Consider the following 23,772-nt stretch of genomic DNA (forward strand, 5'->3'; position numbering starts at 1 on the left):
TCTGGTTGGCTTCACCTCACATCTTATCTCTAGTCCAACCTACTATACTCAGCTGCCAAACGGATTGTTCTGAAGCCTGACCATATTATCCCTGTGCTTATGAAGAAGGAAGGAAAGAGGGAAAGAAGGGAGGAAGAAGGATGGAAGGGAGAAAGGAAAGGAGGAAGAAAGAGTAAAAGAAGAAAGGGAAGGAGAAAAGAAAGGAAGGAGGAAAGATCCTAGCTTTTGAGGCAAGAATTCACTATTTGACAAAAACTGCAGGGAAAATTGGAAAACAGTATGGGAAAAATTAGATTTAGATCAACATCTTACACCCGATACCAACGTAAATTTAAAATGGGTAAATGACTTAAATATAAAGAATGAAATCATAAATTAGGTGAACATAGAATAGTATACCTGTCAGATCTGTGGGAAAGGAAGGAATTTAAGATCAAGCAAGAGATAGAGAACATTGCAAAATATAAAATGAATAACTTTGATTATATCAAATTAAAAGGTTTTTGTACAAACAAAACCAATTTAACCAAAATTAGAAGGAAAGCAACAAACTGGGCCAACATTTTTATAACAAAACTCTCTGACAAAGGTTTAATTTCCCAAATCTATAAAGAACTAAATCAAATTTACAAAAAATCAAGCCATTCCCTAATTGATAAATGGGCAAGGGACATGAATAGGCAGTTTTCACAGGATGAAATCAAAACTATCAATAAGCACATGAAAAAGTGTTCTAAATCCCTCTTGATTAGAGAAATGCAAATCAAAACAATTCTAGGTACCACCTTACACCTAGCAGACTGGCCAATATGACAGCAAAAGAAAGTAATAAGTGTTGGAGGGGATGTGGCAAAATTGGGACATAATACACTGCTGGTGGAGTTATGAATTGGTTTAACCATTCTGGGGGCAATTTGGAATTATACCCAATGGGCTTTAAAAGACTGTCTGCCTTTTGATCCAGCCATAGCACTGCTGGGTTTGTACCCCAAAGAGATCATAAGGAAAAAGACTTGTACAAGAATATTCATAGCTGCACTCTTTGTGGTGGCAAAACATTGGAGAATGAGAGGATGCCCTTCAGTTGGGGAATGGCTGAACACATTGTGGTATATGTTGGTGATGGAATACTATTGTGCTCAAAGGAATAATGAACTGGAGGGATTCCATGTGAATTGTACACAGAGACTAATACACTGTGGTACAATCGAATGTAATGGACTTCTCTACTGGCAGCAATGCAGTAATCCAGGATGATTCTGAGGGTCTTATGAGAAAGATGCTATCCACATCCAGAGAAAGAACTGTGGGAGCAGAAACACAGAAGAAAAACAACTGCTTGATCACATGGCTCAATGGGGATATGACTTGGGTTTTGATGTTAAAAGATCACTCAGCTGCAGATATGAATAACATGAAACAATGATACATGTATAACTCAGTGGAATTTTTCATCAGTTCCAGGAAGGGGGAGGGGGAATTGTGAATCATGTAACCATGGAAAACTAGTCTAAATTTTAAAAAAGAGAGAAAAAAGGGAAGGGATGAAAGAATTATGGGAGAGTTAGTGAAGAAGGAAGAGAGGAGCATTTTTATTGGCTCCCTCTTATGTCCAGGATCAAATATAAAATCATTAAGCCTATTAAAGCCCTTCACAGCCTGTCCCCATTCTACCTTCCCATTCTTTTTACAGTTTCCTCTCCACCAAGAACTCTATAGTCCAGCCCTGTTGACCTTGCTATTACTTACACATGATGCTTATCTCCTGCCTCTGTACATCTGCCCTGGCTGTGTCCCATGCCTGGGATGCCCTCCTCTTCATCTCTACCTCCTGGTTTCCTTCAAGATCCAGCACCAGCCCCATCTCCTACAGGAGGCCTTCCTCCTAGGGCCTTCTCTTGGGTGATATACACCTAGTTGCATGTCGTTCCATACCCTTCAGCCCCTATTATGATGGAAGCTTATTGAAGGCAGGGCCCTGACTCTTGCCTTTCTTTAAATTACCCAGCAGATAGCCTTGAGTGTGACACACTTAATATGGTATCCTGGTGCCTGACTTAAAGGACCACCCTATGCACTGGGCCCTTCTCTGTAACATGAGAATATTCACTGTGGAATTCCCTAACTCACAGGGAAGCAAACCTTTGAGACCAAATGAAATGGAAGCATTCTGTCCTAGAAATCTTACGCCAAATTGATTCAAGGCCCCCATTGGATCATTGTCCATCTTGTGGGTACTAGTGGTCTGTGACTAGCTCACTTCCCTATCCAGGCATGTAGAGTCTGATGATGTTTTTTAAAGTTCTTGAGTATATATTTTTATCATTATGAACAGCAATAAATATGAACATTTCTCTGTACAATGAAGAATAGAAAAAGTGCCTATCTTCATGAGGCCACAGTGTTGTTTTTTGATATTTCAGAGATAGCGTGGCAGCACCAATATTGCTCAACTTGTCCATGTCCTTTTCTGAACTCCTTTCTGCTTCCTTTGGTTTATTTTTCTTTAGTAACTCATTAGTGAGCTAATTTTTCTGCTTTTTTAAGGTATCACAATTACTGTCCTATATTTCTTGGCACAACCTTCCCCTCACCCTATTGAAAAATAAAAACCTGCCTTAGTAACAAGTAAGTGTAGTCACACCAAACAAGTCCACACATTGGCCACACTTGAACACGTGGGCCTCGTTCCACACCTCTTGTCTGGTCATGAGTGGCTGATCTCTCATCGATTCTCTATGGCCCGTGTGTGCCTGGAGAGTTGGACTCCAGATCTGGACCACGTCTCCACGTCAGTTTTTTTTATCTCTCAAAATCCACTTTATTAACTTGTAAAATCTATGGTAAAGATCAGTGACATTAGAAGATACATGTTTTGGGGCAACTATGGAGCACCAGACCTAGAGTCAGGAGGTCCTGGGTTCAAATCTGGCCTCAGGCCTTTCCAACTGTGTGACCCTGGGCAAGTCACTTGATCTCAGTTGCCTAGCCCTTGCCACTCTTCTGCCTTAGAATTGTTACTAAGACAGAAGTTAAGGGTTTATAAAATGGTGAGCTCAGTGGATGTTTAGCCAGTACCTTGTAGCCATTCTGTATAATTCAGTCAATGTTTGTTAAGCCCTTGCTGTGTGTGGGCTCCTGGAGTCCACTAGATGCTGGAATGTGGACACAAACCCAGATTGTCATCTCTTCAGATCTGTATGTCAGGGAAGGCAGAGCTAGTGTTACTTCTACTCCTTTGTGACTAGACAAGGGAGCTGAGGTTTGGGGTGGAGGGAGGTCCCATGGAGAGGTCAGCCAGCTGTGAATGTCCTGGCCCAAGGTCTCACTGCGCCACCAAGGAAATAGTCTTCATTCTGTAGTTCAGCATTGACTTTTCCTAGGGGAGCAGCAGGTTTCTTAAGTTAACCCCCATCCCATCTTCACAACAACCTAATTGATTTAAGAATGGGAGAAGCTCTAGTTTACAGATGATATCCCAGGCTAAACCTCAGGGGTTATAAAACATGTCTCTTTTGGAGTTGGAGATCAAATCCTGATTTTTTCCTGCCTCGTATTTATTCTTGTGGCAAAACAGATTTAGGGTGATAGTAATGGTGAACTGCGTGTGTGTAGTAAAGGCGGACTGTTGAATTGTGTGCCTGTTACCTACAGCCTGGCTCAGTGCCGAGGCAGCATGGCCCCAGAGTGACCACCTCTGGTTGTTATAGGAACGGATAAAGACTGTTTACTAAGGTTTGGAGGGAATTGGATCTGTGTTTTGTGGGGAGTGACCCATATATATGAAATCATGGGTCTTGAATGGATGAATGAAAAGTATTTATTAAGCTCTCACTCAGTACCAGGCGTTGTGCCAAGCACCAGGGATACAAGGATTAAAAAAAGTTTTCATTCTTTATGTCATCATTCCTAATTGGGCACAGTCTGGTCCTTAAAGTAGGCTCTTAATACTTGCTTTTTGATTGGTTGATTGGTAGGTTGAATGGGTTTAGCCCAAAGGACAGGCAATTAAAGATGGATAAGAGAGGAGTCACCGAACTGGAGGGCCAGCACGTGCGAATGAGGCATTGGCTGTGTGGGGCCTGACCCAAAGGAGGATCCATACAAAGAACATGCATAAAGGCAGATTGGGGCTGTGTTTAAGAAAAACTTGCAATAATTAGAGCTATCCATTCAGGGATGGAACAGGCTGTCCCTGAGGGGTCATTGAGCAACGGCTGGAAGATCAGAATGAATCTTGATGGGGACGTTGTGGAAGAGTGACCTTGAATTATTGGGCAAGATGGCCCAGCTGCTTTTGCCATGGAGACCCTGACATTCCGGCTTTGAGCTTCAGCTCTGAGCCTCACTGAGTATTTGATCTGCTCCAACTCTCCTGGCCTCAGAGCCCTGGCTTGTGACAGGACTTGGGGTGAGGAGGCGGTTTCTCAGATCCCAGTCATCCGAGAAATCAATGGAGACTTCATGGGGGTGATCCTGCAGTTACTATCACATATATACACCCATGTACGATGTCTCTGGAGTACCTCATCCGAAAAAGAAGACTTTGGCTTGGCTCTCTCTGTCTGGACAGACCTTTCTTTTGAAGTGATAGGATCTGCTCTGGAGGCAGAAGCTGGCCATTAGCCCTGTCCACATTCTTCTGGCTGTGGCCATCTGCTTGCTTGGAGTTGTTGAAGTGTGGAATCTCATTTGCTCAGCTTCTCTTAACTGGCATCCTTTCTCCTGTTTATGATTTCCCCAGTCTGTGGAATGTTATATATCCACGTCAGGCAACCCAGGGCCCAAGTGTTACCCTCTCAGGTAGTTCTGCTTTCCCCTTTTCAGCTCGAAAGATGTTCTCCTTCTGGATGAGAATGAATCAGAAGAAGAGTGAGATAATTCAGCCCCTCTTTGCTGCTTAGCGTGCTACTGGCTGGGCAAACTCAACAACCCTGCATAGAATTCATCAGTTTTCCCTAAAGCCTTTTTTTCCTCCTAACTCCTTCCTTTTCTGTTTGCTTAAAAAGCCAGACAAACATTTTAAGTCATCTCTGAGCTTTTCCTTCTCTCTCCTATTCTTTATTAGCCACAATGAAAAGACCACGGCTTTGGAGAATAAGGAAGGACCAAACAGTTAGCTCCCAAGCACTTGTTGTATTTGGGTTTTCTGACTAATAAGGGCTTTCCTTCCCCATAATTTTGTATCTGTGCCCTCTGGAGACAAAGGCCCTCCTTTCAACTTGCCACCCCTTCTCCAGACTTAGGGGCTGCCCTTTCCTTTAATCTCCCAAATGGAATGGCCCTGCCTCTCCAAGGCCTCTAAAACTAAGATTCTGAGAACTAATCATATAGGTAATAATTATTGATTGTACTTAATGGCATTCAATCTGTTCCATCTTCCTCGGGCAAGGGCCACTTGCTGCTTGGCAAGTATTCTTGTCATTGCTATACTGCAGGCTGCCATCTTTTATAAGTTTCTTTTCCATTTGTTTTTTTTTTTCATTCCTCTTCCTCACACCTTTATCATGGCCCCAGTATCCCTATGTATACATCTTAGGATATGAGTGGTCAAGCTTTGAGCTCCCCAGAGAACTATAAAATTCTTTTCTTTTTTTTACCAGCTTGACTGCAGCCACCTTCTCCAGAAGGCTTTTCTTGACCACTTCCACTCCTCCCTTTTCCCTAGCCCCCACCCACGAGGAATCTTTTCCTCTTTATCTCTCTTCGGTGTTAGGCCTCCATGTTCTTTTTTGCCTTTTCTCTGTGCAGGGCTCTGGGCTCAGGGCACTTGTGGCCTCTATTGACACATGAAAAAGATGCTAAATGTTCAGTAATAGCAAACAAGTAGGTGCCATATTTCAAATCCCTGAGTCTGTTTCTGGATCTTCAATATTTTTCTTCTTTTTTGTCTTAAGAACCCTCTTATCCAAGGATTAAGTATCACTGCCATAGCTTGGGAAAAATCAGATGCCTCTTGAGTTACCTATGTTCCAGATCAAATTGCCAATCATTTAATTCCCTCATGGGACACAAAGGCAGAATTCAGTTTGCCAAGTACATATCTTCCCAGAACCTCAAGATTGAACTTAGACAGAAATGGACTCTTGTGATGATGATTGCAGCAGAAACATATGCTGGAGGTAACATAATTTTAAAGGCATCATATAAGAATCAATTTTCAAGATCTCTCTGGAGGGAAAAAAGATTCCCCCAAATCTGCCAGGCCAAAGTGTCCTTGGCAAGAATAGGTGATAGAGCAGATTTCTGGGACAACAAGATGGTGGATGGGAAATTTTCTCTGATTCCCTTGACCTGTCAGACCTCTCCAAGTCAGAAATCATATGCCAAAAAGAAAGCAACTTCAGCTGTTTCCGTGGTCTAAGACCACGGTTCAAATCTGGATTCAGATACTTTTAGCTATATAACCCTGGGCAAGTCATGTAATCCCCATTGCCTAGCCCTTACCACTTTTCTGTCTTGGAACATTGGTTCCAATATAGAAGACAAGGGTTTTAAAAAAATAGAAACAACCAAGGAAACTATATTATTCAAGAAGTCATTCATTATGGAATTAATGGAATTAATACCTGGAATGCAAAGATAGTTCAATATTAGGAAAACAATCAATAAAATTAATCACATTAAAAACCAAAATCACATGATCATCTTAATAGATGCATAAAAAGCCTTTGACAAAGTACATAACTTTTATACTAAAAACCCTGTTAAGTACAGGCATAGAAGAATCTTGTTTAATATCATGAAAAGCATCAATTAAAAATAAAAAGTTAACATATACAATGGGGATATGCTAGAACCTTTTCTATTAAATATGAGTGCCAAGGGAAAAAAGACCCTTATATACACCAAAATATTTATTGCTGCCCTTTTTATGATAGCAAAGAATTGGAAACAAAGTAGATGCTTACCTACCAGGGTATGGATAAGCAAATTGTGGGATAAGAATGATATGGAATATTATTATGCTGTAAGAAATATTGAATGTGTTGAGTACAGAGAATATGGAGAGATCTGTATGAACTGATGTAGAATGAAGAAAGCAGAGCCAAGGAAACAATATATACACAGTAACCACCACAATATAAATGGAAAGAAAAAGAACACTCCCCAAATTCCAAAGTTACTATTACAAGATTATAAAGATCAAGTCAGACTTGAATGGAAAGAGATGAGAAGACACCCCATGTTTTTGTTTTTGTTTTTACTTTCTTCAAAGTATCGATCAGTAATGAATTGTGTGAACTTCTCTTCCTTTTGAAAAAATTACTTTTTTGAGATAGGGAGAGGCATACTGGGGATAACTATGATGATGTAAGAAACAGAAGACATCAATGAGAATTTACTTTAAAAAAGAATACATGGGACAACGAGAGAGCTCAGTGGATACAGAGACAGATCTAGAGATGGGAGGTCCTGGGCTTTAAATCTGACTTTCCTAACTGCATGACCCTGGGTAAGTCACCAAACCCCAATTGCCTAGACCTTACCATTCTTCTGCTCTGGAACTAGTACTTAGTATCAATTCCAAGATAGAAGGTAAGGGTTAAAAAAATGATGGAAATGTCAGCCACTATCTACCCACATATATACTTTTTCATCTCTGTAAAATCCTCTTGAAAAAGGTCTCCTATTGGAGGAAAGATACCTCTGCTGGGTATCTCATCATGATACTGCAGTAGCTCCAGGATCTCCTCAGGCACCCCTCCACTGGTGCTCCTTGCAACCTCCTCATTCTGTGCAATTCTTCTTTATGTGCTTCCATGAGTCTTCCAAAAGAGATCCATCCAGCACATGGACCTTCCTCAGGTTTTCTCAGGTACCAGAGCAATGGCCAAGCTACCAATTATCCCTTGCTCTCCCTGTCTTTACAAACTTGTGTCATACTAATTGGGAAAGTAAGAAGAGGAATCGAGGCCCTTCTAATGGCACTGGTGTGTTGTTTTGTTCTCTTTGGTTCAGACACACAGAATGTCGCTGTGGCATGAACCTTGGAGTATTTTTACCAATTACAAACCTGAAGCCTCCCTGCCCGCATAGCCAGGGAATGGCAGAACCAGGATTCAGGCGCTGGGCTTGGGATGCCCCATTCAGTATTCTTTCCCTATTATTCAGCTGTGATAAGATGGTTGTATTTGTGAGGACTGATCCCAGGCCGACAGGGAATTCTGTTTGGCTGAAGCAAACCCCAACTCTTAACTTATCCATGGCTTAAGTTCAAGGACCAGATATTCTGTGGCTCTGGGGAGTGCTGCCTTGACCCAGGAGTGGCCTTCTGGGCCTAGAAGATCCTGAGGGAGGAGGCCTCTGGATGGGTGCCACGAGTGCCCTGAGCCCAGAGGGAAGATGCCCCGAAACTCAGGGAGGTGAGAGGAAGTCCCAGGCAAAGATCTTCCCAGCATGCCTCCCCTGAAGTGTCCAGTCTATGAGGTTCCAGAAGGTCTGAGGAGAGCAGGTTGGACTCTAAGCATCAGAGCCCATATCAGGGCAGCTCAAGCCTAAGGAGACGGAGCAGGAGGCGGGTGCTGTTTTGTCACCTTGTCGGTGTCTTGTTTTCCTCGACATTTCTACTGACGCCGTGGAACAATTCCATTTTAACTCTCAGCTCCCGCTCTTGGGCCCTGTTATTTCCCCCTAACTAACAGCACAAATGGCTCTCCTCCTCCTAGGAAGCAAGGATCTAAGGCTCAAGCCAAGGTTCAAGAGTCAGAAACGTGGTAGTGGCAGTGGCACATGTGTGGGATCCTTGAGGTTTACCTGTGTTTAGGTATCCCCAGGTGAACTCGAGCCTTCTTGCCTGGGGAAGCTGGCGGCACCTTCGTGGTCACCTGGTGTCATTTTATAGATGGGAAAATGGATCCTAAAGTGGGGAGTCCCTCATGGAATAAGTAACAGAGTTAGGACTTGCACTCAGGTCTCCTGGCCCCAAATCCATTGTTTTTCCTAGTGTACCTCCCTTCCACCCAGGTGGGTAGCATCCCAGAACTTGAGTAAACTGTTGCCAATTGATGGGCTAAAAATGGTTAGCAAGATTGATGAAAACTTCATTAAAATTAAAACTCCTGGTAAGTAGAGGCCTCTGTATCCATAGTAGCGCAATGCGGAGAGCACCAGGCCTGGAGTCAGGAGGTCTTGGGTTCAACTCTGGCCTCAGCCACTTCCTAGCTGTGTGATTCTGGGCAAGTCACTAACCCCAATGGATTAGTCCTTGCTATTCTTCGGTCTTAGAATTGATAATAAGATAGGTGAGTATTAAAAACAAAACAAAACTAATGGTCAGTGAATGGTCTTATACCCTTTTCTTTTCCTTTGTCAAGACATTTGAACATTTAAGTCATATTTTATGAAATAAAAACTGTTTCCAGAAGGAGGGACGCCCCCCAACAACGTATTAATTTCTTTCCTCCTTTCAGGATGAGAGAGACCAGGAAAAAGATGAGGAGCTGGACCTGAAGAGAAGTTTTGCATATAAAGACTCCCTCTGTGACAGTGATCCAGAGTACAGGTATGCACCTGTGGGCCCAGAAGCAGCCCTGGCCTTAGGCTGGGCTCTGCTTGGGGGGAGCCCTGGGGGTGTCCCGTCTGAGCTCCTCCCTGGGATGTAGGGCAGGGAAACACGGCGACCGATAGGTTGTGGAGCTTCCCTTCGTGCTGCCGTGGTCCATAGCGTGGGTGGCCGCCCTGCACAGCTTTCTTTTGGGGACATGAACATGTTCATGGGCGGAAGCCCCATTGGCAGAATTTTAGCCCAGGAGAAAAATGTGTTTCCTAAAAAGAAAAGCCATTTCTCTTTCTCCACCTCTAAACCTCAGAAATGTGGCTGCTGCTTAAGAGAAGCTGGCAAGGCAGTATGTTTTCATATGATGGAGAATCACGTTAGTGTTGTGGGAGTAGTGAAGAGTGCTGGCTCTCCTGTACTCTCTGTGACTTGTGTACAAGTTACTTCACCGTGGGCAGCCTCCGTTGGCTCATCTGTAAAATGGGGACAGTAGTGTTCATCTTGTCCGCTTTACAGGGCTGTTGTGAGTTAAAGGTTTTGTAAATTGTTACACCTTGGAGACATAATCAAGGCTTGAGAACTGCCTGGCCTCCCGGGCTTTGTGGCTTCGAGGGACAAGCATTCGGCCTTTAAGTCCGATCTTGATTTAGAATGATGGAGGTGTTTGAGTGGTGAGATGGCAGAGATGGGTCTGCTGGGAATTCATGAAGTGATAAAGGGGCAGTGGGGTAGCTCAGTGGATTGAGAGCCAGGCCTGGAGAGGGGAAGTCCTGGGTTCAAATTTGGCCTCAGATACTGTTTAGCTGTATGACCCTGGGTGAGTCACTTGACCCCAACTGCCTGGCCCTTACTGCTTTTCTACCTTGGAACCAATGTATACTGGTGATTCTAAGAGGGAAGGTAAAGGTTTAATTTTTTTTCCTTAATTAAAAAAAAATAAAGTGGAAGCCCAGGCTGCCCAAGGCTTTACTTCTCCCCAGAGTGAGGGAAGCCTCTTCCCAAAAGGTCTGTTCTTTCTGCAGCATCCCTCCCTGGTCCAGGGACAATGACTCTTATAGGGTATAACTCATGGCTATACAATATAGATCCTATAATGGAATCTATACCTGAGGGCAGAGAACTCAACCTCTCAGAATGGTGGAGCTTTTCCCAGCTGGATATTCAGAGCAGTTGTGAGAGGGGGGATTAGTGAGCCAGTCAATTACTATGTCAGCATGTGCCCAATGGCTCTGGAGAGCAAAGGTGGAATAGAGAGAGGGAAGGAAGGAAGGATATAAACATTTATTAGGCACTGACTATGTGCCAGGCTCTGCTCAGCGCAGTATCACTTCATTTGACCCTTGGGAGGGGGGTGCTGTTACTATCTCCATTTTATAGTTGAGGAAACTGAGGCAGACAGAAGTTAAGCAACTTGCTTAAGATCACCCCATTAGTGAGTGTCTGAGGCTAGATTTGAACTCAGGTCTCCCTGGCCCCAGGCCCAGAGCTGTATCCATGGCCCTCCCCAGCCAGTTCTGGGCCTCCTCCTTATTCCTACACGTTTTCCTTGTCTCAGAGCAGCCCAACTCTCTGATCATAGCCTGCCTCCCATTGAGTTCCCTTCCATGTAGTTTTCAGACAGACCGCCCCGACCTCATCCTTGTGAGGGTCTCAAACCCACCTGGAGAACTTTATGCTTCTGTCTTATTGGATTTGGCCCAATAGCAAACCTGCTGAGATCTCCGTCATCCCGCGTTAGTTGCCCCTCTATTTGGAGGTCATCTGTGAATTTGACAAGCCTGCCTGCCATGCCTTTATCAAAGCCATTGATAAACATGCTCAGTGGTCCAGGGGCGAGCCTTGATCCCAGACCTCCCACCAGGCCTCTTAGCCTCTGGCCCAGCCATTCCATCAGATTCTAAGTCTGTGATTTCCAAATCTTTTTTAAATTTATTTTTTTCACTTATGAAGCATTTATTTTTTCTCCCTTCCATCTCCCCAGGGGAGAAAATAATACAAAATTCACATAACAAATAAGTAGAGCCCTCTGCTGGCCACGGCCAGCCCGTCCCCTCTTTGTCCTGAGAGGTTCTCCAGAACGTGCTGTAGTATATGGCCTGTGGCTCCTTCCCTCCGCATCACTTCCTACAGGACTTCCGTCTCCTCGACAATGCAGCAGCACGCCATCATTCTTCTGCTGGGATTTGTCCACCCACTCCCCAGTTTGCCACTGCAAGAATTAAACTTGAGAGACTGGTTCTTAGAATCATGGTTTTATTAAATCAAAAGGAGGAGGAGGAAAAGAGGGAAAAGATATGAGATACTTAACTGGCTCATCTGTGGCCGCCATCTTGGGCCTCCTCGCTACACTTGCCACTGGTCCAGTCAGATCCTCCAAGGCGCGCCAAGACCCTGCTTCCGCCTCACCACATCTCGAGAACCAATCCTAGTTTTCTAATTTGCCTGGGAAACCGCTCGGCTGCCTCCTCGTGTGCTGCCTTGCTCCATTTTTCTGACTGTTGTTCTGCCCTTGTGACTAAATTTATCCAATGATGTTCCTCACAGTCTTTGCTTCTGGCCCAAGTTCAGCTCGAAAAAGGGAAAAGGATAAATTCCCTTTTCACACCACCACACAAAGGGCTGCTACCAGAGCTTTGGCACGTGTCCCGCCTCCACGTTCAAGAACTCTGAAATGTCCTGGTCTGACCGGCATCTATGGCTTTCCTCCTATCCCAGCGCCTCCTCTTACCGACCCCCCCACCGTGGTCTCTCTCCCAGGCCATCACCCCCAGCCCAGCCACTCTCTCCTTCTCTTCTCCATCTTAATTCTTTGATGAACCAGTTCAGCTCTCCACTGGAGCCTCTTACAGTCAGTCCCCTTATTATCTCATTTGATCCTCCTGACTGCCTTGGGAGGTCAGGGCTATTATTCCCATTTTACACATGAGGAAACCAAGACAAACAGTGGTTAAGTGACTTGCCCAGAATCAAACAGCTAGTTAGCGTCTAAGGCAGGATTTGAACTCGGGGTCTCCTGACTCCAGGCCCAGCATTCCTTCCACTGTGCCCACACTTGAGACTCGGCCACAGTTTCTGGTATCCACATTCAGAGGGTGGTTGTGAGGTAGGCCACTCTGGGTGAAAGCTGGGCCCTCTGCACTCAATGTCTTTGAATAATGGCCTCCAGCACTGGGGATGGGCCTCCCAGGGCCCAGGAATCCAAGCCAGTCCCCAATGGCCTCAGAGCAGACAGAACCTACAGGTGGGGAGCCTCTGTGGGTGGGGAGCCCCTGCAGGTGGTGGGGAGCCTCTGTGGGTGGGGAACCCCTGTGGGTGGTAGAGAGCTCTTGTGGGTAGTAGGGAGCCTCTATGGCTGGGGAGCCCCTGTGGGTTGTGGGGAGCCTCTGTGGGTAGGGAGTCCCTATAGATGGGGAGCCTCTGTGGATGGGGAGCCCCTGTGGGTTGTGGGGAGCCTCTGTGGGTAGGGAGTCCCTATAGATGGGGAGCCTTTGTGGATGGGGAGCCCCTGTGGGTGGTGGGGAGCCTATGTGGGTGGTGGGGAACCTCTGTGGGTAGGGAGTCCTTGTGGGTGGTGGGGAGCCTCTGTGGGTAGGGAGTCCCTGTGGGTGGTGGGGAACATCTATGGGTGTAGAGTCCTTGTGGGTGGTGGGGAGCCCCTGCAGGTGGTGGGGAGCCTCTCTGGATGGGGAGCCCTTGTGGATGGCGGGGAGTCTCCGTGGGTGGGGAGTCCCTGCGGGTGGTGGGGAGCCCCTGCGGGTGATGGGGAGCCTCTGTGGATGGGGAGCCCCTTTGGGTGGAGAGCCCTTGTGAGAGGTGGGGAGCCTCTGTGGGTAGGGAAGAGCCCCCACAGCTATCCTGTTGGGCTTGAGCTGAAAGGAATGGTGAATTCCAAGATGGCCCCGGGGATTCCAGCAGCAGCTCCTGGAGGCTGGAGGAGAGTTAGGCAGGGGTGGCCTCCATTAGTGTGTGACGCTGGGGGGCTCACCTATCCGCGCTGTGCTAGGAAGGCCCCTTGTGCAGTCACTCCACCAGGGCTTGGGGGACAGCAAGAGGCATGGAGTTGGGCTGAGAGTTCTGTTGGCAACAGGCCAGCCTTCATTGGGAGCAAAGACCAGGAGAGAGGGAGCAGGAATGACCGGGCCTCACAGGAGAATTTAGGTCTCTGTGATATGGCGCACGTAGTTTTCTGTGCCCATCGTGATGCTGGTGGACTTCTGAGCTCCAGTGCTGCTAGGCTCCCACATACCTAAGCCAGAGACATTTTTGTCAGTTGCCTGCCATGTGCCTCTGAGGAAACCACTTGACCTGCTTATGCCTCATCTTCCTACCCTGTAAAATGGGCGCAACAGTCTTTTGACCGCCCAGCTCTCAGGGTGGGCATGAGCACCCCGAAGGATGTCTTGTGAGGCCAATTTAGCCCCTTTTCCCTCAGCTGTTAGAATTACTATGAGGAGGGTGGTGGCCACAGCATCCTGCCCATTTTATAGATGAGGAGATGGAGGCCCAGAGTAGGTGAAGAACCTTCTCCAGATCACACTCCTCTCGAGGCTGTGAGCCAGGCCTCCCACCCAGATCTTTGGGCTCTGTACCCAGCCCGCTTCCCGCTCGCTCACATGCTCTGGTCTTGGCGGTATCTGTGATTCCATTAGGGTTACGTCCGCCCTTCGCTGCCAGTGACGTAGATGGTGTTTGGGAATCGTGGCAGCAGGGGCATCCCCCGGGCTGCTCCTGGCCCTTTGCCCAAAGCCACCTCTCGGGCAGTCACTGGAATCCGATTTGGCCTCCTCCTGCTGTTTCTGAAGTAATGCGGATGCTACAATCATTGCAGAAGGTCTGCGGTGGTGAGGGGAAGGTGAGGAACCCCGAGAGAGAGGACCGACCTGGAGGCTCCACGAAGGCCAGTGCTGCGGATGAGGAAACTGAGGTGCAGAGTTGGCCCAGGACCCGAATCCAGATCCCCTGATCCCTAAACCAGGGACGTTTTAGTAATCGGCCAACAAACAGGACCAGATGCTTACTGCGTGCCAGTCTCCATGCTAAGTGTGGAGAACACTGACCAAAGGAAGACAGTCCCAGCCTCAGAGTCTATGTAAAAGGAAGCTAAAAATCTGGGGGAAGTAGAAGGTCCCCCTCTACAGGGCAGAGCAGAAAAAGTCCCCAGGGTCAAGGCGGGAGCCTGGAGAGGAATAAGGAGGCGGCTGGCCTTAAATTGGAGGTTCTGGGGGATCTGAGCAGGGAGAGGCTGTAGTGAAGAAAGAACAGAGGAGAGCCCGGAACGGGCCAGAGGGGTGAAGCCCCAGCAGACTGGACAGAGGCTCCCGAGGACTCGGAGCCTTTATCATTCTTGTGTGCACGAGCCACCATTCAGCCACTTGATGGTCCCTCACAAGGTCTGATCAGGCCCTCCCGGGGGCTGCCCAGTGCCAGCCTGGCTAGAAGAGACCAACGTGACCTTTTACAAAAAGCACACCTTCTATTGTGTTTTCCTTTGGGCTTCTGTGACTGGCGATAAGCCCCCAAAGTGATGTCTTCATCCAGACGCTCGCTCCTACCTGGATAGAGCTCACAGGGACATCTGGGCTGCAGAAGGCTTTATTGAATCACAGTGGCCATAACTGGATCAGCAGAGCCCTGTTCCTGCCAGCCATCTGCTGGAACAGGGAAGCTGCCTCCCGAGCCGCCCTCAAATCATCTGCAGTAATGACATTAGCCAGACTGCCGTACTACCTCCCCTCCCTCCAACGGCGGAACTGGAGGGAGACTTTGGGGGCCAGGAGGGCCGACCGCCTTCATTTGGGGGGAGAGGACACTGAGGCTCACCCTGAGGTTGGAGCCAGAGCCTGGCCCTCGCACCCACACAGCCTCCCTCCTTGAGTCATGAGGCTGATGTAGAGAAGGGATCCAAACCCCTGTTTCGTCAGGCTTCCAAGGTATTCTCCCTCCCTCCCCCCAGCAATCCTCTGAGATAGGGAGAAGAATGTGCAGCCAGGCTCCATGAAGAAGGACTCTGAGTTCAAATCCCACCTCTATCCTTCCAATACCTTCAGGATCACATCCCTCTGGCTCTAAATCAAATAGGGGGACAAGTGTGGAACAATAGAAGGAGCATCCGATGGAGAGGGAGTCCAAGGGCCTGGCCTGCTGAGCCCAGAAGCCTTGGGCAGAAGCGGCGCCTCCTCTCTGAGCTGAGGCCCTTCCCAGCTCTGTTTGCCATCCTCTGGGCTGCTGGCACCTTTCCCATGTGGGCTACTGAGCAAAAAACCCAAGGGTACCTCAGCCGGGGACCCTTTTGGACGGAGAGTCAAGTCATCGTTGGGACTGGCTCTCCCTCCGAGCTCATTCCACATTTCACTGGTGCCTTTCAGTTGTTCTGTCTAGTGGGATCTTATTTAGTCTTCTGTAGACAGAGTTCTTCTCCCTACTAAACTGTGAGCCCAGGAGGGCAGAGCCAGGTCTCCACTCTCTCGCTTCCCCCCCGTCCAGTCATTTATCCAGTCTTGTCAGTCTTTGGCCACCGTGTTTCTAGGTGGTTTGGTGGATAGAACTAAAAGGCAGGAAGAGTGAATTTTAAGTCCCCAGACACGTAGTAGCTGTGCGACCCTGGGAAAATGTAGCCATTAGCCACTGTCTCCTCTTCCCCCCATCTTGACTCTTTGGTGGGTCAGTTCAGCTCTCCGCTGTCCTCCTCTCTTGAGTCCCCAGACCCTTTTCATATCACCAGTTGTGCCCATCTAAGCCTCAGCCTTGGCTCACTCCCAGCATTCTTCTCTCCCCTACACACGTGGAAACTGGAGAAAATCACTCAGCCGCTCTGCCTAGGTCCTCTACCAGTTTGTACACAACCTCACCCGGGTCCTCGCTGCTGTTTAGCCATCCTACTAGACTCTTATCGACTCCGTCCCATTCTCTAGTGGCTCTTCCAGACCTTTGTGTCCCTTCTCCAACCTCCCATAGCCTCCCCCTTCCCCTTTGCTGTGAGCTCCCTCTCCTCCCCCATCACCCTGGGGCCTCCTGTCCTCCTTCGCCTCCATCCCCCAGGGCCTCCCTCCTTACCAGGGCTGACCCCTCTCCCCGTTCTCTCCCCTCTCCTCCAGCAGATCATCGCCTCTGCCATCCCCACTCTCACCGATCGTCCGTCACTCCCTTCCAGCTGGCTCCTTCCCTGCCGCCTCCAAATATGCCCACCTCCCCCCTCCTGAAAAACCATCGCTCGATCCTTCCGTCCCCACCTCACCAGGCCGTCTCCTCACCAGGCCGTCCATCTACAACAGGTACCTCCACTTTCCCTACGCTCCCTGCCGTCTTGGCCCCTTACAGTCTGGCTTCTGAGCCTGTCATTCAGCCAGATTGCTCTCTAAAGGTAACACTGATTTTTTTAAAGAAACCCTTCCCTTCTGTCTTAGAATCAATGGTAAGTGTTGGTTCTAAGGTAGAAGAATGGCAATAGCGAGGCAGCTGCCCAAACTCACATAGTCTGAGGTCACATTTGAACCCAGGACTTCCCGTCTTTGGGCCTGTCTCTGTCTCCACTGAGTCACGTAGCAGTGATCTCAGTCCCTGAATCCAGTGGCTTTTTCTCCCTCCTCCTCTTCTTCTGCAGCCTTGGATACTGTTGATCATCATCTCCTCTCTTGGTCTCTCCTGTTCTCCTCCTACCTCTCTGGGTGCTCCTTCTCAGTCTCGGAAGCTGGATCATCCTCCAGATTACACCCTCTCACCATGGGTGCCCCTCGAGGTCCTGCTCCGGGCCTTCTCTTCTGCCTCTAGGCTCCTTCCCTTGGCCCCTGGGCTTCCCTGGAGGAACCGCAGATCTCCTGTCCTACCCCCACCTCTCTGCTGACCTCTGATCTTGAGCTGCCATCATCTTAAACGAACCAAGTCTACCCCAGAGCCGGACATCTTCCTCCCTGAGCTCTCCCCCGTCACCATAGTGTGGCACCCAACACCCTCCTCGCTCTTTGAGGCCAGGCCCTTGGCACAGCGCCTGGCACAGCACCTGGCACCTCAGAGGTCATTACTAAATGCACACTGACCGGCTGCACTGCACTCAGAGGGGACTCCTGAGCCAGGGGCGGCCTTTCCCCAGGCGGAACCTCGAGCAACCCTTCTCTGCTCCCAGCCTCAGCACAGACTGCCTCTTCTTCCGACTCTTCTCCGCACTGAGGACTCCGCTCCCTTTCTGCAGTTTTTCAGAGATCCCCAAGAATGGCTCAGCAATCACTTGAGTTACTTTTATCCATCCAACAGCGGTCCAGGTGGCCAGAACTCCTCCAAGGCAGAGAGGCACACGTCTTACCACCTTGCTTATCTTTGCTCAGCTATAAAGAGAAGAGATTGAAGTAGATGGTCTCAAGAACCCCTCCAGCTATTGCAGAAGAAGCAACCCTGAATCTGGGGTGAAATTCTGCCTCTGTGACTTCTCCTCTGCTTCTCATCTTCCCCAAATAAGGTCATTGGGCTGGATCGGGCCATTTATTGAGGGCCTTGTGACGTAAATGGAGTTGTTGGATCTCTGTATGTCGATCCCTGGTTTCCTTTGGGCTCCTTTGGCTTGAATGCATTTAAAAATAGGTGTGAGTAAGGGTCCATAGGCTTCCCCAGACTGCCTGCAAAGGAATGCAGGGCCTCAAAGAGGTTCTGAAGGCCTGGACTATGAGCTCCGATGTCCCTTCCATTCTGAATCACTCTTCTAATCCTCCATAGAACTGCCCAATCTGTCCCTCGATGCCCGAGTGACCTTCGGGAAGTCACTTAACCACTATGGGCATCAGGTGCCTCTTTAATGAGATGGTGGTCCTGGGCTTGATTATCCCCGAGGTCTCCGCAGCTCCCAGCCCTCAGATCCTCTGAGCCTACTTAGTGAAAGTTTCACAAAGGAAAACTGGAGCCAACTTTGAAGTCTCATTGATTATGGCCTCCTGAGATAGAGAACCTACTGCAGCCCCTGTCAATTTTTAATTAGACCATTAAATTGCAAAGAGGTTTTAGAAGACGTTAATGACAGCCGGGGAAGATCTAAGACTTTTAAACTCCTGGGTAGATGGTCCTCGTGCCAAATAGCAGATTGACCCTCTTTAGAGTTCTCCTCTTTTCTGTGCTTGCTGCTAATGGCAAAGAGCTTGCAGTGGCTGTGGGTGTCAGGCCAGAAAGAATTATGTCTGCCTTTGTGAGTAAAGATTAAAGGGTGTGAAGCCAGAGCCTTGGGGTTCCTGATGACCAGGCGATGTTGGGGAAGGCCCCGGGTCCTCTCTCCCTCCTTTTATTCTTTTAAGTCAGTGATTTTTCATTCCACCCAGCCCACGCTGGCGCATTTCACACTCTGGCCAAAGGATTCCCCATCTGGGCTTCCAGCTCAAGGAATTTTTACATAATTGAATCCTGAAGCCTCAAAAATGTATTATTGAACCTTTAGATCTCTGTTGCCCCTCCCTTGGCCCAGCCACCCCCTCATCTGGGAGCTCAGCAGCTCCTATGACAAGCTCCTAACTAGTCACTTCCCCTCAGTTTTCTCATCTATAAACTGGGCCTAGTAAGACTTTTATTCATGAGCTTTTGTGTCCACTGGCTATAAATCTGTGAGCAGACGTGTGTCCTCTAAGTATAGCTGGCTTCATCGGTGTCCAGCGTTTGTCACTGCCCAGACTGCTCAGCTTTTAAGGCCTCGTCCAACCTCAGTCACTGTGTTTTTTCTACTCCTCTCTGCTCTCTCTTGTTATTCATTCAACAACCATTCATTAGGGCCCTGCTACGTACTAGACAGAAGTTGAAAGGCCTGACTTCAAGGAGATTACAATCAGCTGGAGGAAATGACAGACATGGCAGAAAAGTAAATGCAAAAGAAACGGCAAGCAAAGGGCTGGGGGCTCTCGCAGCTGGGGGACGAGGCAGGAAGCGGTATTTGAGATCTGCGGGGAATGGACCAGAGGATGGTCCATCAAAGGAGTATGAGGATCCATCAAAAAGAGGGCCGGAGAAGCAAGGAAAAAAGAGCAGCCAGGGTGAGAGGGGACAGACAGTTTCCAAGGCTGAGGTTAGGACTGAGCGAAGGCAATTGGGTTGAGTGGATAATAGCATCATTCAGTTCCTCATTCAGCAATGAGGAACTAACTCATGGGGCTGGAGTCCAGGAACCTTTCCTAAAGGCTTCTCCGCTTCCTGCCTGTGTAACCTGCAGCCACTTACATTCCTTCTGATCAGTCAGAGAAGAGGGTGGAATGTGGGGGTTGAAGAAAGGCCTCCTTGATCTCAGTCCTGGGACCCTCCTCATCCCCTCCTTCTTCTCCAAGCCCAGCCCACACTGGCCCCCTCTCTCTGAGCTGCTCCTTTATCTGGGCTCACTTTACTATTTAGAGAAATTCATGACTGTTTCAGGGGAGGCCTCCATCCCGCCTCTGAAGGTCCTTTACCAATTCAACCACCCGAACCAAAGAATCATTTTGCTCAGATGGGTCTGCTGCAAAATCCATTCTCTTTGAAAATAGTTTTTGTGTGTGAATCTTATACTATTTCTACCTTCTCCCTGTTTGGCCCAGAATCAGACCAGGGTCATGGTCCAGGGTCCTGAGTTCAGTGAAGGTATAAGTAAAAGCTAAATCAGAAAATTCCTCATTCTAAAATAAACGGTGCTTCATTTTTAAGATGCAAAGTCAGTTGTACGAATGCAAAGACATTTTAGTTAACAATGAATGAATGGGGAACTACATAGAAACATTAAGTAAAAATTGATTTTAAAAAAGGTAACCCTTCCTAGGGGCTTTGGCTGAGCCTCCCGATTTGGATCACTCGTCCGTGGACAGCAGACATGTGGTTCAGCGTGTGTCTGGCCCTCAAAGGCAGTGAGGCCATGTTGAAGTCACCTGCCCCTGTTGGGCTCCCTTAGGGCGAGTCACAGAGAAATGCGAAGGAAGACTTTGGTGGAGGCCTTGGTCCCTGAGCTTCCTGTCAGTCATCCCTAGTCCTCAGGGTCAGGAAGGACTTCCACCCTCCTTTTAGCCCTTGATTTGCTTCTCTGTGATTGATTACTTAGGAGGAGAGTTCTCTGGGCTTGTACCCCCAACCATTGTCTCTCCCAATATATTCAGCCCAGTGCTTGGTACCCAATAATTAATAATAATGATGATGATAGTGATGGCATTTATATAACACTTTGAGGTTTACAAGGCACATTACAGATATTGTCTCATTTAATCCCCATGATAACCCTGGTAGGGAGGGGCTATTATTATCGTCCCCATTTTACAGATGGGGAAACTGAGGCTGGGAGTATTTAAGTGGCTCGCCCAACAATCACACAACCAGTACCTCGCTTTCCAGTCTTCCTACAGATCCATCACAGTCCATTGAACCACATAGCTGCTGAATAAAGAAACATTCCTTGGTCAGGTGGCTGAATGAATAAATGAATGCTAATAACCATAGATTGTTGATTATTGATCATAATAATAATTGATTTAAACCTTTGGGTTAACATTTTTAATGTCTCCCCCCACCCCTTTCTCTTAGCAGTTCCTTATATAGGCCACGTCCCTTGGTCCACTTGGATAACGGTGAATACTGGTCCAACCGAGCAGCAGCTTATAAAGGAAAGTCCCATCGAGGCAACTTTGAGAACAGCATGGACAAAATCTATAGGAACTTGTACAGGAAAGCCTGTGGTTCCAGCACACAGGAAAGCTTATAACACCTACGACAAACTGTACTTGCCCAGGCATGCTTCTCAATGAAATCTGTTAATAGAATCACTTTCTGTGTCTATTTTCTGCTCTCCCCATCCCTCCTGGCACCCCCAGCAGCCCATGTGGAGGGGGAGGTCTGACAGTGAAGCCAGGGCCAAGCTCCAGGGTGTCGTGCTCCATCACGGGGGAGGCCGGTGCGCCCTCCTCTGTGTGGCTGCCTGGGTGTAGAGGCCTGTGAAAAAGCTCTCTTGCCTTTGCTTGGATACTGTCAGGAAAAGACCTCCAGGTAAGAAGGAAGGGCTGGGTCTTGTCAGGCATCTGAGCTTACCTCCATGGGGCTCATTCTGCTCTTCCTGGCTCTTAGCATCTGTCGTCCCTCGAGGACACACTCACAGGCCTGCAGACTCCCTTCTTGTCTTTTTGGCCCTGCACGATTCCCTGGGCATCCCTAGGAAACATGGTGTCCACCTCTTGGCCCAACCTTGCATCTATCTCCCTCTCTGCTTTTCCATTTCCTAGTGAGAAGCAACAAGGATGGTGGAAAAAGCTGGAGTTTGGGGTCCAGGATTAGCGAGGGTTCAGAAAGCCTGATGGGATCCGTGTGAGCCAGTAACTCCATCAAAGTCCATTCTGCCTGCTCTCTGTGTGACCCTGGGCAAGTCACCTCCTCTCTTGGGCTAAAGTTTGCTCATCTGCCAAGTGAAGGAATCGGGCTGGATGATCTCTAAGGGTTCCATGTGTCTTAGGGCACTTTGTAGGTGGATCTTCGGTCATCTAGATGAGGTTCTATGGAAGTGAATTCCCTGTGGAAGATGTGGTCACATCCATTGGTCAGCCCATTCATAACTTCTTGGGGTGCCTTGATTCATTCAGGCTGTTGGAGATCAGAGCCATTCCTTCAAACTAAGCCTATTAAAGGGAATATCCCCTTGTTCTTCCCCCAGAACTGAGGACAAATAAGAAACCTGAGAACAGGTTCAGGTCCCTGGAGAGGGGATGGGTCAGCACAAAGGGGAAGCTGCCCCCCTTCCACACTCCTCAACAGCTCCTCTCCAGTAAGTCCTGAATGGAATGACAATGGACATGTTCTCCTCCAGGAGCTTCTTCCTCACTGTAAGTCAATAAAGTTATGATGGAGCATATGTCTAACAAATCCTCTCCACATAACCTTTAGGAAAACAGAATCTTAGCTGAAAAGATCCCAGAAGTCATTTAGTCCTGAAAATAGATGATCAACTTCCTCTCAAAGACCAGCAGTGATAAGGAATCTTATCTGCCAGTGCAGCCCATCTTACTTGTGGAAAGTTCTAATTATTATTTTAAGTTTTTATATATATGGGCAGTAAGGTGGCTCAGTGAATAGAGTGCCAGCCCTGAAGTCAGGAGGATTTGACACTTAACTAGCCATGTGATCCTGGACAAGTCACTTAACCCTGTTTGCCTCACTTTCCTCATCTATAAAATGAGCTAGAGAAGGAAATGGCAAACCAGTCCAATATCTACCAAGAAAATCCCAAATGGAGTCATAAAGAGTGAGACACAACAAAATTATATCTTTCTGTTTCTCAGCATCTACTTATTTCCATTGTTCTTATGAGTCCATGAGATACCCAAAGGAGCAATCATGGCCTCTTGAATCTTCTTTTGTCCAGGCTAAACATCACCATTTTCTTCAACAAATTCTCAGCAAGCTGTCCCACCATTTTTAAAGATAAAAATAATAGAGGTTTTACTTGTTGTTACATATAACTTCATTTGTCTTAACATATATTATAAAATTTAAAAATGATAATGAATGAAATGACTTTATTTTTTTAACCAAAGACAATTTTTTAGATTTTGGTAGCATATTTAAATGAGAATACCGATGGACTCCTAGTCAGTAACTGTACATATATATATATACACATAGTAAAAGCAGTGTCATTTGGGGAGTCTCATTACCCAGCTTAATATTAGGCCAAATTAAAATTACTCAAATTCTATAATGAAATGATGCAGGCCTACATCTTTCTGCCAAGGGATGTTTCTAAAGTATGAATTTTTTAGTGTAAACTTTGAGACAACTTTCCTGGATGTGAAGTTATCAAAGAATGACCATTAAAAAAAATGAAGATGACACAAAAGAGCTTAGATATGCAGGTAGAATGCAAAACAGGAAAATCCTCCTTGGTTCTTTTAATGGAGTCTAACTTGATAGCTGGGATACATTTATCATATAGAATGCATCTCTATATGTCCTACCATCCTGATTGTCATCCCATAGACACTATTCTATTTATAAGATTCCTTCCTAAGATGTGGTACCCAGAACAATATGGTACCTGACTCTAGATGTTATCTAATTGAGACAGAATATAGAGGGGCCCTCACCTCCATCAGTATGGAAACTGTGTCTAAGCCTAGAATCATCTTAGCTTTTGGGATTGCCTTATCTTCCTGTTGACTCCTTTTGAGCTTTCAATCCACTTGGATCTCTAATCTTTTTCATAGTAATTGTGGTCCTGCCATGCTTCCCTTCTCCAATTGACTTCTTGGTCCCCAGTTTAGGTCTTTACATTTATTCCCATTAAATTTTGCTTTATTAAATTCCAGCCT

At 47.2% G+C, this 23,772-nt stretch overlaps 1 protein-coding gene across 1 annotated transcript in view; it reads left to right on the forward strand.

Moving 5' to 3' along the window:
• Window positions 1–21,237, forward strand: part of SPATA6 (spermatogenesis associated 6) — a 141,185-nt gene extending 119,948 nt beyond the window's left edge. Inside the window, exons 13-14 of the mRNA XM_007480209.3 lie at window positions 9,414–9,505; window positions 21,005–21,237. Coding sequence (XP_007480271.1) covers window positions 9,414–9,505; window positions 21,005–21,179 — 267 coding nt within the window. The 3' untranslated portion in view covers window positions 21,180–21,237. The remainder of the gene's footprint in view (window positions 1–9,413; window positions 9,506–21,004) is intronic.
• The last annotated feature ends 2,535 nt before the right edge of the window (window positions 21,238–23,772 follow it).

The sequence above is a fragment of the Monodelphis domestica genome, chromosome 2 (assembly GCF_027887165.1).
Source record: "Monodelphis domestica isolate mMonDom1 chromosome 2, mMonDom1.pri, whole genome shotgun sequence".
NCBI classification, from domain to species: Eukaryota; Metazoa; Chordata; class Mammalia; order Didelphimorphia; family Didelphidae; genus Monodelphis; species Monodelphis domestica.